Here is a 16,724-nt window from a genome sequence, read left to right as displayed (position 1 = left end):
TTAAAAAATCCTGATGGAAAACATCATTAATGTCAAGATAAACTGAGCAGACTGGTGAAATAGAACGTTGTGACATTAGCTCATGACTAATGTTTTTCGCGTCTGTGGGGGAACGCATTGGGGCCATGCGGTGATTATTCTTTTAAGATGATAATAGCTGAAAATTGGATCGTCCTAGCGTCACCGCAGACATCACTGCAGATGATTTAGGAGACATTCCGCAAATGTGACACATATGGTTCCTCTTAATTAACAAAGCTACCCTTATGAACGACGATTCACTTTTTGCAACTTCACTGCCACGTCAGTGTGAGCTAGAAGATGGATGGGAAACGCTGTAAATGTGGAAGTTTTCTCACCCCAAAAAAAAAAATAGAAAGAGAGGAGAAGACGAAGTGAGAACATGTTTCTCAACTGGCTAAAGGTCAGACATGAGCGAGCCATCAGGAATTGAAGCCTGAAACAACACTGAAGTTGCTGAAAGTCACGGCATCTCTCTGACTTTTGCGGTGGAGGCTTACAATTCAGACTGGCAGAGAGATGCATTTGCACTTTATTCAAGCAACAAAGAGAGGAGAATCAGAAACACAGGCATACAAACCATAGCCCTAGGTCTTTAAAAGAATATCAGACTCTCCCACCCAAAATAGGACCAGCGTGCAGAGGCTTTTATTGAGAGACCACAAGCTTGTACCATAAACAAAACATACTATAATTGAGTTTTCTTTTTTAACTTTTAAATCTCTGGGGCCGTCCCTGCTGCACTTAATAATACCTCATAAGATTCCCTGAAAGCTCTGTGCTGTCCTGTGCTGTGATTACAGTGCGTAAGGGAGGAATACTGAAGATCAGGAGGCAGTGTGTTAACTTTGCATGTTTGTATGTTTGTCTTGCAGCTGTCCTGACATCACCCCTGAATGCAACACACGGGAGGATCCACACTCTGTCATCCACATGGAGAGTAACCTAACGTCCTTTTATGACACCATTCACGCCGTCTGAACTACAATTACATAACGTGCATCTTTCCAATGAATCCCCCACAGGTACAAACAAAGCAGAGGCCAATAATGATCGTCTGTGGGTTGTTTGGGTGCTCCATGAAAGCCCTAGAGGCTCATGGGATATTCTGACGACCATCAACACAATTTTAAGATTACAATTTTAATATGTAACTATTAAGCAGATGCCTCTATTTTAAGAGTAACAATTAAATAAAAAAAAAAATCTGTTTGCATGTTTACAACATGGCAAAAATCATTTAATTTGATGTCATAGATTTTGGCGTCATTTGCATCTTTACAGACTGACATGGTCTATGCCGTGTAATAACTTTTCCTTCAGTGTGGAAAAATACATTCATCATCATACATAAAAAAGGTATAAACTTTTTCCCTTCAACACTTTATTTTACGCAGAAGTTAAAGTTAATGGTTTTTGATATTAAAATAAATACTAAAAATAGGGTAAGATGAGAGCGTTTATGTTGGCCGGGTTCCAGTCCAAGTGTGAACATGGCAACCACAACATCATAGTTACATGGTGGGCAAGTGCATGCACGCCCATGTGGCTACTCATAGGCAAGTCCTCGCATGTCCACGCACACAAAAACAACTCTTGAACATACTATTAAGTTGTATGAAGAGGCTTCGTCTAATAAATAATATACAATTCTTAGTTAGGCAGCAAATTAAAGATCATGACCTTCAGAAGAGCTTGTGAGCAAAATATTCCAACAGGTTAGAGAGAGAAATAGAAAAAACTTGGTGTCAAGGATTCTGTGTTTAACATTTTGTTTGAACAATCATCAGTCAATTTAGACCTCTGGGAACATGACACTACTTCATGTATATACCTGTATTTATTCACTGACTTGATTTCTCAGTAAACAACCTCCCATTTGTGTAACGGAGTTACTCATGTAACTCAGTTTGCCTTCATTGGTTACACCCAACATGGACCCGAGGGGACTTGTGGGAGAAAATCTTCAACCGGGCCAGATGGTTTCAGTTCCTCAGCCACATTTTCAATAACTTCCAAAAAGATAAACTTAATAATAAATTACAACAAACTTTAGAATTAGATATGAATAGATAAACAGGGTAAAATATACCGAGTGCTGGTCTTGAGAGCAGACTGAAGCACCGTCAATGGTGCACCGGCTTTTATGCTTTAGCACCTTCGGTAGGGCTTACAACAGGTGCCCTACTACTGATATACCTTTTGAAATGTATTGGTAAACTGGACACCAATATTTCCAAGTTCTGGGTATTTTCCACTGGTTTATGACTCCATTGTTTCCACCTTTAAGATACTTTTCACTTTCTTGGTTCCTGACATCATTATCTTTTAGCGGGAATATAAAGATTATAAAAATAAATATTTATTACAACACTAGATGGCTGTCAATATTATTATTTAACTTGATCAATGTGTCAATCATGTCAATCATATAATGAAATGTGCCATACAGGCAAATATTTTCCACAGACTCCACCTGTTTATCCAGAGACAAACAGGGGGAATCCCCTCGGGGTCGTGTTGGGTGTAACCAATGAAGGCAAACTGAGCAGCCTGAAAACATTTCAAGACCCCTGATCAAATAACATTTTTACAGTTGTATGGGTAGATAGAACTTGTGCTTATATAGAACAATGTGTAAACGGCAGCACCTATGTGTGCAATCTACTATAACGGCACACACAATAAATTAACATATAGATAGTTGGATGGGGCAAATTGTAGGTTTAACAATGCAAATGTTGCAATGCAATGTTTAATTCTTAGCATGGCTGATTATACATAAGTGAATATTTGCCGTTGACTCTTTGATTGAGGGCAGCAGCAGTAATCCGTACTCGTTCTCATCTACACCCCTCTGTGTTAATGTCTCAGTGCAGTTCAACAACTTTAAAAGGGAGGAAGACTTGAGTGATAAAGAGTGTGGACGGGACTCACATCATCATCTGAGGAAGAGGCTCGAAGCGTGACGGAGACCGCCTGAGGAGCAGCGATAGGGACGGGCCTGTCCTGGCTGAGCGTTGGCATGGCGACCACATTGGCGGTGATGGCCCGTGATGTCTGGATGTGTAGCACCTGGCTTGGCTGAGACAGCACGATGGGACGTCCTGAGAAAGAGTACACAAGGTCTTAGCTATACTGTAATCATATTTTTTACTGTATGATTAACATTGATTAACGCTGACTGTGATTGCCAGTTTGATCGTATGTTTGTGTTTATGTTCTTATCCCACATTTGTCTTGCCATCTATGACAACAACATTCAACCTGATATACAATCTGGAAGCTGCATCAGTCTGTCTGCTGCTGCAGATGGTACAGTCCAGCTCCTTGAAGCCCCCTCATCTCTGGTGACCTACATTATCCCCTCGTCTTTAACAGGACTCTCTGCGTTTAACGTACAGGTGGAAAAGATGTTTACCATCTCGACCTGTGCTCTTAAACTTCCACATTCCAAACTGAGAGGTGTGTGTGAGTTTTTATGTGCATGATAAACCTGCATGTTGGCCCACATTCAAAACAGATTAAGGCATGAGAGAAAGAAACTTAGCAAAACCTCAACAAAACACAATATTATCTATGTTTATATATGTCCTGTTAATGTGGGAGCCTCTCAGGGTGTAGCCCACTCCTCCCAGTAAGACTGTGCCAGGAACCATTCCTCATACTGACCCAGCAACCTTCACCTCTAATACTAAACAACCTGTCAGTGATAAAAGTGTTAGCCAGTCTTGCTAATGAATGTGTGTGGTGCCAACGCTGTCTCGTGCCCAAGCTCACCATCTGTATGAAGAATTCATGAGGATGAAAGTCAAAAGAAATTAAAAGCCTTGAACACCTGTCAGCTTGTTTGTAAATACCGGTCAAACTCTATAAAATGTGACCTCATCAGTAAATATCTCCATCTGCCTGATGATGCATAGGAATCACTCCTCAGCTGCGGTTAAACCAAAGAGACTCGTAACACTGAGCAGGCTTGACTTGACTTCCATCTGGGGTCCTAAACCATCGTGGCCATTACCAGGCCGAATGGAGAACCAAGTTCAAATTCAAGTCGAGAGATGTCGGATACTCCACCCACTTGGGTCTCAGACAATGACATAAGAATTTACATTGGCCTAGGTGCTGCTGATTTTAATGCACAAAACACACAAAATCACACAGAAATAGTCTTTGGTTTACGTGTATGTGGGTTATAAAACAAACTTTCCTGATTGTTTATTTATGCAGGCTGATTCCCAGCATTGTTCCCTTTTCTCAAATGTAGCCCAAATTTGGACATATTTCGAATACAAAAATGAAGCATCTAACATCTTAACGTCTGATTTACTTATAATTGTTTGACCATCAAGCAGAGTGGCATGGGAGACTGAAGATGAGCATACTAAACTAAGGTTAAAGTGCCATCTGCTGGCCAAACACACAATTCAATTATTGTCTAAGCAAGAACCAAATTCATCAGAAACAACAAACAGTACTAATATCATCTCTAAATTTAAATGAATTACAAAATACTTTAAGTAAAGAACAAGACACTGCTCGCAAATAAATCCAGTGCACAGGTCTGATGCAATACAGTGTGATGTGAGGTAATGTGTTGCAGTGTGAGCTCTGACCTGGAGGGGGCGCTGGTTGGATGTTGATTGGAGCGTGTTTGATCACCGGCAGCACCGTGGTCTGCAGGGGCTGGATGATGATTGTCTTGGTCTGCAGGGGAGCTGCTGCGTGAGTCAGGGGCACAGCTGTGATCAGAGGTTTAGGTTGGATGGAGATCTTCGGGCCGATCTGAATGGGCCTCTTGATTGGCTGAGCTTGTCTGGCTGTTGTGTGGATGGGGGGTGGGAGGAGTGAGATAAGAACACAGGATTTATGTAAATACAAGGAAAGGATGACTCCAAGTTCAGGTGAGGGAATTTGCATTTATCATTACAGGGTAGTTGTTGTTTTTCTACAAATTATTCCAAGTCTTTTCTAATGAGAGACCAATTCTATCTCTCTTTGTTTGTTCCCAGAATTCAGCAAACAGAGTGTGGTGCAAAACTTCCCCTGGTTTTTGGACAGAGCATACAAATATAGATGCCAGCTGAACGAGCAGATGTGCGGTGGGTAAAAGCTGCCTCACCTCGTGCGATCTGGCTGGTCCTCTTCGGAGCTTTCTTAGCTGGGGAGGAGATGACAGAAAGGCCACTGAACTCTGAGCAGACGGAAACAGGAGAGGGCTGCGATTGTGGTGACAGGGCCTCATCCTGGATGGGGAAGCAGAGAAGAGAAGACTTGTGTCTATTAGATACTGGATCTCTTTTTTTCATCAGTAACTAAAAGCATGGTAGTAGTTCAGTGGAGGGTGGGGAGATATGATGATATATATCGTCAAAACGATTTAAAAATGTCTATTGTTTATATTTTTCTATATCGTTTCTATTGTGATGTAAAAAAAAACAGCTTCCAAACTGTGTTACGGCAATATTTGCGTCATTTACGCTTTACGTTCTGATCCTTACACGTGAGAGCGAAGCTGGAGTGAACGATCAAAACAAGAAGAGCTCTTATACCTAAACAGAAACCGTTTTCTTTCTTTATTTTTTCTCTATAATTTCACTTGAAACTTTTATTTAATTTGCACTAAAGTTCTGTATAAAATGAGAATATAATTTACAATGTAGTTTTCATGATATATTGTGTTATATATCGGTATCGAGATATAAAATGACTTCAATCAGGATAGAAGATTTTGGTCATATTGCTCAGCCCTAGTTCAGTGACTACTAAAACAACATCTGAAATACGGTTAACTCCTACAAAGGTTTCATTATTTTGACTTCTGCTGTTCAACATTCTTAAAAATGACCAGTTTGAAGCTGTGTCTTGATTGCACAAGAGCCTGTTATTGTCATCCAAACAGACAATACGTCAGAGTAGCTGCAGGATCACGATGGTTGCCAACAGTTCTATCAGTCATTAACAAACTTCACAAGAAAGTAGAGACGAAATATGATTGTTGTCACATCAGATAAAACATGAATCAAGTGTCCTTGTCAATATTCAAAGACAAGTAAACAAATGTGTCCTTGGATTCAGTTAGGGTGATACAGTCTGGGTCAAGCGTGTGCAGACTGTGTTGTGGCTAGACAAAGATGTAACCCTTGTCCTTGTTTTGACACACTGTGAAAACATCTGCCTGCTAAATTATGCTAATGTAGCTGAAGTTGTCAGCACCTTCCATTTAACGAGGGGGTGGGGCACCGCTCAGGCAGCCAGCAAATTATTAGCTTGACAAGGTGTTTAAGGCTTTTGTTAATAAGTGTCTAAAGTGTGTATCCAAAAGTAAAGAGCAGCTGTTTGGACACCATCTGGATGAAGCTTTTACTTGTTCCAACTGCACACCAAGAGGGTGTACACATGTAAATATTCGCAACCAATAACAATGGTAAGAATTTGCATTGGAAATACAAGTCAAATGCTGAAGAAAACTGAGAAGGACAAAGAGTTGAGGACAGTGACTTACTTGTAGGAAGTATGGCGGTGACAGGGCTTCCACAGAGGAAGGAGAGGGGACGGAGCTCAGAGTGTGGGCAGGTGACAGAGAGTCCACGCTCACCTCACCATCTGGACACACAAGGACAAAGACGACGTCGGAAAATGGGTCATATGTGTAGGCTTATCAGCAGAGGCGAATAGGATTTGCTAACCTTGTGCATTCCTCCACATAAACGCAACACTAACACCTTTTCTATATCCTTTATTCATTTAGCATAAACCACTGTGTCCCATAAAAACACACCTCATTAATAAGCTTCACCTGCTGTCTTTGTAAATCAATCATAAAGCAGCCATGCAAACAGTAAATAAACAAACGCAAGTCATCAGAGTTATATTTGGTCATATTCCCACATTCTGAAAGGTAGGTAACTTCAGAAAATAATAAGAATCTTCAGTCAACAGTGGGTCATCAATGGTATATTACACTTAAAGGTGCAACGTGTAAGATCTGGCCAGAATTTCAGTTTAAAACATTAAAAAATTATCCAACATTATTAAAAGAATGTAAAGAAGTAACAGTTTTTTATGTTATGCCAAATTCATCAATGTATTGTGCTGCAGAGATATCTACTGCCAACCAGCAAGATCCGGCGATAGTGAGTCACTGTAGCGCCAGTCTGTCCTCAGTCCAGAGGACGAAGAAGTACAGCTGCACCGAGGGCTTGTCAATAATACATCCGTTGTCCGTGTGAGACTTGATAGTTTGTTTGTTGGATTAAATCCAAAGGGGCAGAAACAAGAAAGTGACTCACACCCTCGCCTTGTCCTCCGTTCGCGTATTCTTGCCCTGCTGTTAGTTAATTCAATTCAATTCAATTTATTTTTATATAGCGTCAAATCATAAGAAGTTATCTCGAGACACTTTATATATAGAGCAGATCTTAGATCGTACACCATAGTTAGTCATCTGCTATTTTTTAATTAACTTATGACTATAAAATTAGATTGTATGGACCCAGTAGTAGAGGTGAAATGCTGCCCCCTATTTCTCTGGAGCAGGTGGCTCGGCATTACACATTGCACCTTTAAAGCTCCAAGCAGCAAAACAACAACAGTGAATACCTGAGAATATTCTATCAGATTTCCACAGCATATCACTATCCAACAGCACATTACATGGGTTACATCATAGAGGAGTACTAAACAAGATGAAAAGCACTGAAACACAGATGTCAACATGTGTTGCTGTACCTGTGCAGATGCTGCTTGTGTCCACGTCATTCCACAGCGGTATGTCGATATCAAAGTCCAGGTCTGGAACCTCAGTGGCCTGAGAAACCAAACACACACTTATTAAACAATGGACCACATCAGAATGCAGATTGGAAACAAAGGCGATGTCTGATCAACAGTCTCAGCAACGTGCATATAATCACTCTAGTGGGGTTTTTTTTTTCTGAGCCATGCATTTCTGCCACGTGCAGAAAACAGCACGTCAATAAAACTCTTGTAAAAATCCGTTATTGCCTAAATTATGACACTTATACAAAGTATGTGGGGTGCTTCTGTTCCTGTATTACATGTTCTTACATCAGATACTGTGCTACCATGTTTAGCTAAGGATGCATGTAGTGGCAGCTTTTTATAAACCTTCCTTGCCAGTTCTTGCAGGATGCAAAGGGTTCTGACTCATGTAGACTACCACGTCCTGCCTTCTGCAGACACTGACTCTCCTTGATCAACTATCCAATGATGAGGTTTGTATTGTGAGTGAAAAGTAGTTTATTCCACGAAAAAGAAAAAGAAACAAAAATACAGCCATATTCAATGATGGAATATCAAAAACTGACCAATTCTGCTTAAAAAAATAACTGAAATACAGTCTACAATCTGCGGTCAGAAAAATTGTTGCTCCCCATCCTGCTCCATTGAAGCCTGACTCGCACTAATCACAATTAAAGGGACACACCCAAATTAAGCAATAGCAGGACAGACTAGAGAAGCACAAGTCTTAATAGGGCAAAACGCACATCAAAGAGTCACAATGGATCAAAGCCCATTCGACAACATGACTAACTACCTTTATTCTAATGCATATCAAACATTTCAATGGCATAACACAATGTACTTTTGCAATGAGAATCAAATACAAAAAACTGTAAATAACACAACATGGCTATTACAATGCACCTGCATCTCTAGCTCTGCACCACTATTATCAAGCACATCTCTTTCACTTCCAGTTGACCATATACATTTGCATACTGAGAGGATGAGTTACTCACATAGCCAGCGTGCTCCAGGGCCTGAAGCAGCTCATCTGCATCTCCGAGGTTTTCTAGCTCATCGAACACGCTGTCTGTGTAAAAACAAAGATACAGCACACAACATCAAGCCCATTGAGAAATAATCCTGCCTTCAGATATTACGTTTCATATTATCCCGGCAACAAGACTATGCAGTCATATATAGCTTTTGATTAAAAAAAATATATATATATACTTATAGCTCCCACTAGACCACTTACACTTACACACCAAAAACTGATATAACTGCACTATACTGTATAATGACTGTGCAATATCATTAGCATTATTAGCATTATTACTACTCAGGTGTAATTCATACTGTGCAATATTTTCAGGTGGAATTTCATTCATTCTCACTGTGCAATATCATTTTCCACTTGTGCAATTTTGTTAATAGTCTGTTTATTGTCAATACTGTAAATGCTGCTCCTATTTTTATACTTCCTTCTATTTAAATGGTTCATATTTTGTTACACTTTGTTTAGTTCTCTTTTTTTTTTTACTGTGTTAGCTGATGCATCTTGTTTTTTGCACTATCCCCTTTGCTGCTGTACACTGCAAATTTCCCCACTGCGGGACTAATAAAGGAATATCTTATCTTATCTTATCTTATATATATATTGGATATAAACTAACAAATGAAAAAAGCTACTATAAACTAATTTATTGTATTAACAGCTACATATTTGTGCATCTGTAGGCAGTTTGTACATCATAACATGTTTAACATAATAAACTGTTTACATAGACATTTCTCTGTTTTTAAGTTGTTTAAAAGGATATTGCCTAAGTTAAAAAAAAAAACTGTGCCAGATTCAACTTTCTATCTAATTCATTCATTTTTTTTTCAAAATAATTTCAAATATAAGCATCAAAGGGGGAAAAAATAAAGATATGATATATCAGTTTCTTCCAAAACAAGTGTGGCAAACCATCTTATCAGCAAAGTGTATGCACCATATGTGATGGAGAGCATGTGTCCATCCATATTGCTGGTGATTTACATTACACATAGTCTCTGCAGGTTACATCATCTACTCTAGCTAGCTAATGCTAACTGTATTATTAGTATTAGTAACTGTATTAGTAGTAGTAGTAATGTTAACTGTATTATTAGTATTAGTAATGTTAACTGTATTATTAGTATTAGTAATTGTATTAGTAGTAGTAATGTTAGCTGTACTATTATTATTAGTAATGTTAACTGTATTATTAGTATTAGTAATGTTAGCTGTATTATTAGTATTAGTAATGTTAACTGTATTATTAGTATTAGTAATTGTATTAGTAGTAGTAATGTTAGCTGTACTATTATTATTAGTAATGTTAACTGTATTATTAGTATTAGTAACTGTATTAGTAGTAGTAATGTTAGCTGTACTATTATTATTAGTAATGTTAACTGTATTATTAGTATTAGTAATGTTAGCTGTATTATTAGTATTAGTAATGTTAACTGTATTATTAGTAGTAGTAATGTTAGCTGTACTATTATTATTAGTAATGTTAACTGTATTATTAGTATTAGTAATGTTAACTGTATTATTAGTATTAGTAATTGTATTAGTAGTAGTAATGTTAGCTGTACTATTATTATTAGTAATGTTAACTGTATTATTAGTATTAGTAATGTTAGCTGTATTATTAGTATTAGTAATGTTAACTGTATTATTAGTATTAGTAATTGTATTAGTAGTAGTAATGTTAGCTGTACTATTATTATTAGTAATGTTAACTGTATTATTAGTATTAGTAATGTTAGCTGTATTATTAGTATTAGTAATGTTAACTGTATTATTAGTAGTAGTAATGTTAGCTGTACTATTATTATTAGTAATGTTAACTGTATTATTAGTATTAGTAATGTTAACTGTATTATTAGTATTAGTAATTGTATTAGTAGTAGTAGTAATGTTAGCTGTATTATTAGTATTAGTAATGTTAACTGTATTATTAGTATTAGTAATTGTATTAGTAGTAGTAATGTTAGCTGTACTATTATTATTAGTAATGTTAACTGTATTATTAGTATTAGTAATGTTAGCTGTATTATTATTATTAGTAATGTTAACTGTATTAGTAGTAGTAGTAATGTTAGCTGTACTATTATTATTAGTAATGTTAACTGTATTATTAGTATTAGTAATGTTAACTGTATTATTAGTATTAGTAATTGTATTAGTAGTAGTAGTAATGTTAGCTGTACTATTATTATTAGTAATGTTAACTGTATTATTAGTATTAGTAATTGTATTAGTAGTAGTAGTAATGTTAGCTGTACTATTATTATTAGTAATGTTAACTGTATTATTAGTATTAGTAACTGTATTAGTAGTATTAGTAACTGTATTAGTAGTAGTAGTAATGTTAGCTGTATTATTAGTAATGTTAACTGTATTATTAGTAGTAGTAATGTTAGCTGTACTATTATTATTAGTAATGTTAACTGTATTATTAGTATTAGTAATGCTGACTGTAGTATTAGTATTAGTAACTGTATTAGTAGTAGTAGTAATGTTAGCTGTATTATTAGTATTAGTAATGTTAACTGTATTATTAGTATTAGTAATGTTAACTGTATTATTAGTATTAGTAATGCTGACTGTAGTATTAGTATTAGTAACTGTATTAGTAGTATTAGTGATGTTAACTGTACTATTAGTATTAGTAATGTTAACTGTATTATTAGTATTAGTAATGCTAACTGTATTATTAGTATTAGTAATGCTAACTGTATTATTAGTATTAGTAACTGTATTAGTAGTAGTAGTAATGTTAACTGTATTATTAGTATTAGTAATGCTGACTGTAGTATTAGTATTAGTAACTGTATTAGTAGTATTAGTGATGTTAACTGTACTATTAGTATTAGTAATGTTAACTGTATTATTAGTATTAGTAACTGTATTAGTAGTAGTAGTAATGTTAACTGTATTATTAGTATTAGTAATGCTGACTGTAGTATTAGTATTAGTAACTGTATTAGTAGTATTAGTGATGTTAACTGTACTATTAGTATTAGTAATGTTAACTGTATTATTAGTATTAGTAATGCTAACTGTATTATTAGTAATGTTAACTGTATTATTAGTATTAGTAACTGTATTAGTAGTAGTAGTAATGTTAACTGTATTAGTATTAGTAATGTTAACTGTATTATTAGTATTAGTAACTGTATTAGTAGTAGTAGTAATGTTAACTGTATTATTAGTATTAGTAACTGTATTAGTAGTAGTAGTAATGTTAACTGTATTATTAGTATTAGTAACTGTATTAGTAGTATTAGTAACTCTATTAGTAGTATTAGTAACTGTATTAGTAGTAGTAGTAATGTTAACTGTATTAGTATTAGTAATGTTAACTGTATTATTAGTATTAGTAATGCTAACTGTATTATTAGTAATGTTAACTGTATTATTAGTATTAGTAATGCTAACTGTATTATTAGTAATGTTAACTGTAGTATTAGTATTAGTAACTGTATTAGTAGTAGTAGTGATGTTAACTGTACTATTAGTATTAGTAATGTTAACTGTATTATTAGTATTAGTAATGCTAACTGTATTATTAGTATTAGTAATGCTAACTGTATTATTAGTATTAGTAACTGTATTAGTAGTAGTAGTAATGTTAACTGTATTATTAGTATTAGTAATGCTGACTGTAGTATTAGTATTAGTAACTGTATTAGTAGTATTAGTGATGTTAACTGTACTATTAGTATTAGTAATGTTAACTGTATTATTAGTATTAGTAACTGTATTAGTAGTAGTAGTAATGTTAACTGTATTATTAGTATTAGTAATGCTGACTGTAGTATTAGTATTAGTAACTGTATTAGTAGTATTAGTGATGTTAACTGTACTATTAGTATTAGTAATGTTAACTGTATTATTAGTATTAGTAATGCTAACTGTATTATTAGTAATGTTAACTGTATTATTAGTATTAGTAACTGTATTAGTAGTAGTAGTAATGTTAACTGTATTAGTATTAGTAATGTTAACTGTATTATTAGTATTAGTAACTGTATTAGTAGTAGTAGTAATGTTAACTGTATTATTAGTATTAGTAACTGTATTAGTAGTAGTAGTAATGTTAACTGTATTATTAGTATTAGTAACTGTATTAGTAGTAGTAGTAATGTTAACTGTATTATTAGTATTAGTAACTGTATTAGTAGTATTAGTAACTCTATTAGTAGTATTAGTAACTGTATTAGTAGTAGTAGTAATGTTAACTGTATTAGTATTAGTAATGTTAACTGTATTATTAGTATTAGTAATGCTAACTGTATTATTAGTAATGTTAACTGTAGTATTAGTATTAGTAACTGTATTAGTAGTAGTAGTGATGTTAACTGTACTATTAGCATTAGTAATGTTAACTGTAGTATTAGTATTAGTAACTGTATTATTAGTAGTAGTAGTGATGTTAACTGTATCAGCTAGCTCAGACTTGTGTAAACACAACTATATGACATTAACCTCAGGAGAGTGTAAGAGTGTTTTTGAAACGACAAACCTCGTCACAAGTTGTATTTTAGTTGTATTATCATTAGTTGTATCTGTTAACTCAGCTAGTAGCTAGCTATCTGTAATGTCAGCTACCTGTCTATGAAGCTATGAAGAGTATTTATTTACCCCACTCTCCTCCATGGTCGATGGACATGATGCCTGTCTCACTGTCCATCACAGGATAATGTTGATGATTGTCGAAGAATAACGTTAAGTCAGACGCCATCCTCTGTTGGATTCATCAGTAAAGAGTCTCAGACAGACAGGTTGTGATGAAGCGCTGGTTCAGAGGACTCATTCATGTTGTTTGGTAGGAAATTCCTGTTTGTTAGATACACGTCTGACTTTACTGTTCATCTACGGGAGCCGCGGAGGGACGAATGTGAGAAACGCGCGAGGAGCTGCTGTTGGACTGGTGCTGCATAACCAGGCCACAAGGTAGCAGCATAGTACTGCAGGTTTGGATGCATGATGAGAGAGATGTGCTCCATTAGTTGACCTCTCTGTGAAAGGTAATGTCACAGAGTTCATGACATAAACAGAGAAGAAGTATTTGAATTTTGCTGAATAATGTGATTTGATAAGACTATATGGTGGTTTTTATATTGAAATTCTAATTCACTTTAAAGGGACTGTTTGTAAGGATCAGAAATTGGTTGTAACAGCGACACCTGTGGCCGTTAAGTCAACGAAAGTCAGCGTCCTGTTGATCGCGCTCACGCTTGTGCTCGCTCTACATAGACATGAACAAGCATCGCTCAAAACAGTGAGGCGACACACGTCAGCTAAAACCACAATATCACTCTATATTTCACCTGCTTGGCAGTAATGTTAGCTGACCAGACGAAGGTCTCTCCATGAATCACTGCTGATACTAGTGTTTGCTTTTCCTGCCTCATCCTCCCGACCGCGGTCGGAGGGAACGTGGGAGACACCGGCACCGGTCAGAGACGATGAAGTAACTCGCTGTGGAGCCCCGTCACTTCACAAGACACGGGAAACCTCTGTTGGTCTGGAGTAACTGCAGCATTTATTTCTGCACAAACGTCCACTGTACATTCACTAGATATTCTCAGAGCTAGGAGGACCGTGGCACTCTGCCAGGGGGGGTCAGTGAAACGTTTTCAGATTCATTCATTGTAATTATCATGATACAAGAATGTTTGTTTTTTTCCCCAAAAGGCTTCATTGTTCAACAAATAATATTTAAAATTTTAAATCTATAATAGTTCATATAGATTACATTCTAATCTAACAAATCTATAACTCTTAGAAATGTCTAATATCTTTCTAAAACATTTCTCTTATGTTGTTCTTTCACATAACTAGAGAAGTATAAAACATAGGCTGTGTCAAATCATTCCCAGGGACATTCATGAAGGGGTCCCCGGTATTTTCTCTATCTTGTCAAAGTGATGTCCTGTTCATAGGCTGGGCCGGTTGGTGTCCTCCAACCATTCAAATCACACAACATATCCACTGGTTTCCTCCCATATGTTGTTGAATTTGTGAAACATACAATAGTTTGATGAGGCAGGGACTCTGTGTTTATAAAAAACCTTGATGGGAGACAAATAAATAAAGTAACTTCTACATATTTGTGATGTAGCCTTCTTAAAAAAAAATGTTTTACCAATAAATAGAGTGATTGGTTTGGTAGTATTTCTGATTTTAGTCAGCCTGCTGAAGATAGTTTGGTTGTCTGCTTTCAGTACCGACTCACTGAGGTGGCCAGTGGTCGAAGTTGGTGTGTTTGGACGGATGGATGCTCCCATGGGGCTTATGTGCCGCTGATGTGTGAATTGTACTTTAGTGTCACAACAGAGAGCGCAAGCATCTGGTTTTGAACCCCTTTAATCCTGTTAGAGAATAAAGCCTGTGTGAAATACAATTAAGGTTATCCATCATAACTCTAGTTTCATGAGTGGGTGAAATGTATTTATGCAGCACTACTACAAAGCTTATTACAAAGTAGGACTGTCACAATATTATATTTTTACTACACAATTATCATGACCAAAAGATTTCACGATAATGATATTATTGTATCTACACGAAATTTGAAAATAATAATAATAATAATAATAAATGCAGTCAAATTTATCTTTAACTTTGTTTATTGTGCATTTTTCCTCTTTTTTGGCAAATTAATTACACTAAAAAATACAAGTATAGGGAGGTGGAGAGAGAGAGTAATCATAACTGTACATATAAAATGATTTAAGAGGCACTGGATTACTTGCACGATATTATCATATGTGTATTATTAACACAATATCAATATTTCATTTTTAAATAACACTGTTAGCGTCAATACCGGTATATCGTGAAACCCTCCTGTTACAAAGATAGATAAAAGAAAATCTAAAATAGTTATTTAAAGAAAAAATGTTTATGTTTAAAATGTCAAGTCTGAAAAAATAACCAGGCGTGTAGTGTAGGGAGGTCTATTTAAAGACACTATAGAGTTGCATTATGGGACATTTAGGATCCAGGGTTTTTTCGTGTCTCTGTTTCTTCCAACTTTGTGGAAGTGCAATACTTCACTGCTGACCTTTAAATTCAGGCGATTTCATGTCACAGTCATCAAAACAGTCATCTGGTGTTGTGTGACCCTGTCCTGATTGGCTGAATCAGCACATGAATCAGCAGCACATGTAAATGTCAGTGCACCTATAATTTGATCTGTGCCCATGGAACAAAATGTTCTTGAACTGCTGTAACTGACAGTCACACATGTGTGTCCTGCATGTTGTGTGTACATGTTTTAAACACAGGCATGACATATACTACACATTTGGACAATATGTCAACTTCCTGTTGAATGCATGACAAAAAGTGACTTATTATGCGATCAAGCTCAAACCTTCTCTCTTAGACTTTGTTTGTGACTTTTAAATGGCACAGGCGCAGCGGTAAGTGACATAGTGTGCTTAAAAACCAGTGGCTGGGCCTAATCCTTCATGGGCATTTCAGGCCGTAGTGAGATTAACCTGAGGTGGTTTGGCTGATTCCTTGCTGGATTGGTCCAGTGCCATGCTGAATGAACAAGCCCCCAGTCTGTATTAACTTATTACAGAGAGGTAAAGACTAATATAGAGGTCAGCCATCTGCCTGGAGTCTGTGGTTCAACTATAACATAAACCTAATCAACTAATGTAAGCAATCATGGCTCGCTGGTGAGTCCAGTGTAATGTTTATATGTGTGACTATGCATTTCGAAATCCAAGGTTACCTTGTACGTCAAAGTCAAAGTGTCAAACATTCCTAACAGATCTTAAAAATATAAGCCATGTGTCACGTGTCCTGATGGTCATGATGATAGTGCACCAGATTGGAGTGGTGTGGTTAATGGCGTGGACGGTGTCTTTAGTCTTAGTAGGTAGTTCGGGGCTCA

At 36.1% G+C, this 16,724-nt stretch overlaps 1 protein-coding gene across 1 annotated transcript in view; it reads right to left on the bottom strand.

The window, feature by feature from the left end:
* The window catches only part of atf6 (activating transcription factor 6), a 46,701-nt gene extending 32,996 nt beyond the window's left edge, over window positions 1–13,705 (bottom strand). The window contains exons 1-7 of the mRNA XM_037770398.1: window positions 13,454–13,705; window positions 8,787–8,860; window positions 7,753–7,831; window positions 6,527–6,627; window positions 5,144–5,267; window positions 4,638–4,841; window positions 2,959–3,128 (exon numbers count right to left, since the gene is read on the bottom strand). Coding sequence (XP_037626326.1) covers window positions 2,959–3,128; window positions 4,638–4,841; window positions 5,144–5,267; window positions 6,527–6,627; window positions 7,753–7,831; window positions 8,787–8,860; window positions 13,454–13,553 — 852 coding nt within the window. The 5' untranslated portion in view covers window positions 13,554–13,705. The remainder of the gene's footprint in view (window positions 1–2,958; window positions 3,129–4,637; window positions 4,842–5,143; window positions 5,268–6,526; window positions 6,628–7,752; window positions 7,832–8,786; window positions 8,861–13,453) is intronic.
* Window positions 13,706–16,724: the final 3,019 nt, after the last annotated feature.

This window comes from Sebastes umbrosus, chromosome 5 (genome assembly GCF_015220745.1).
Source record: "Sebastes umbrosus isolate fSebUmb1 chromosome 5, fSebUmb1.pri, whole genome shotgun sequence".
Lineage (NCBI taxonomy): Eukaryota > Metazoa > Chordata > Actinopteri > Perciformes > Sebastidae > Sebastes > Sebastes umbrosus.
This window is presented reverse-complemented; position numbering and strand designations above follow the sequence as displayed.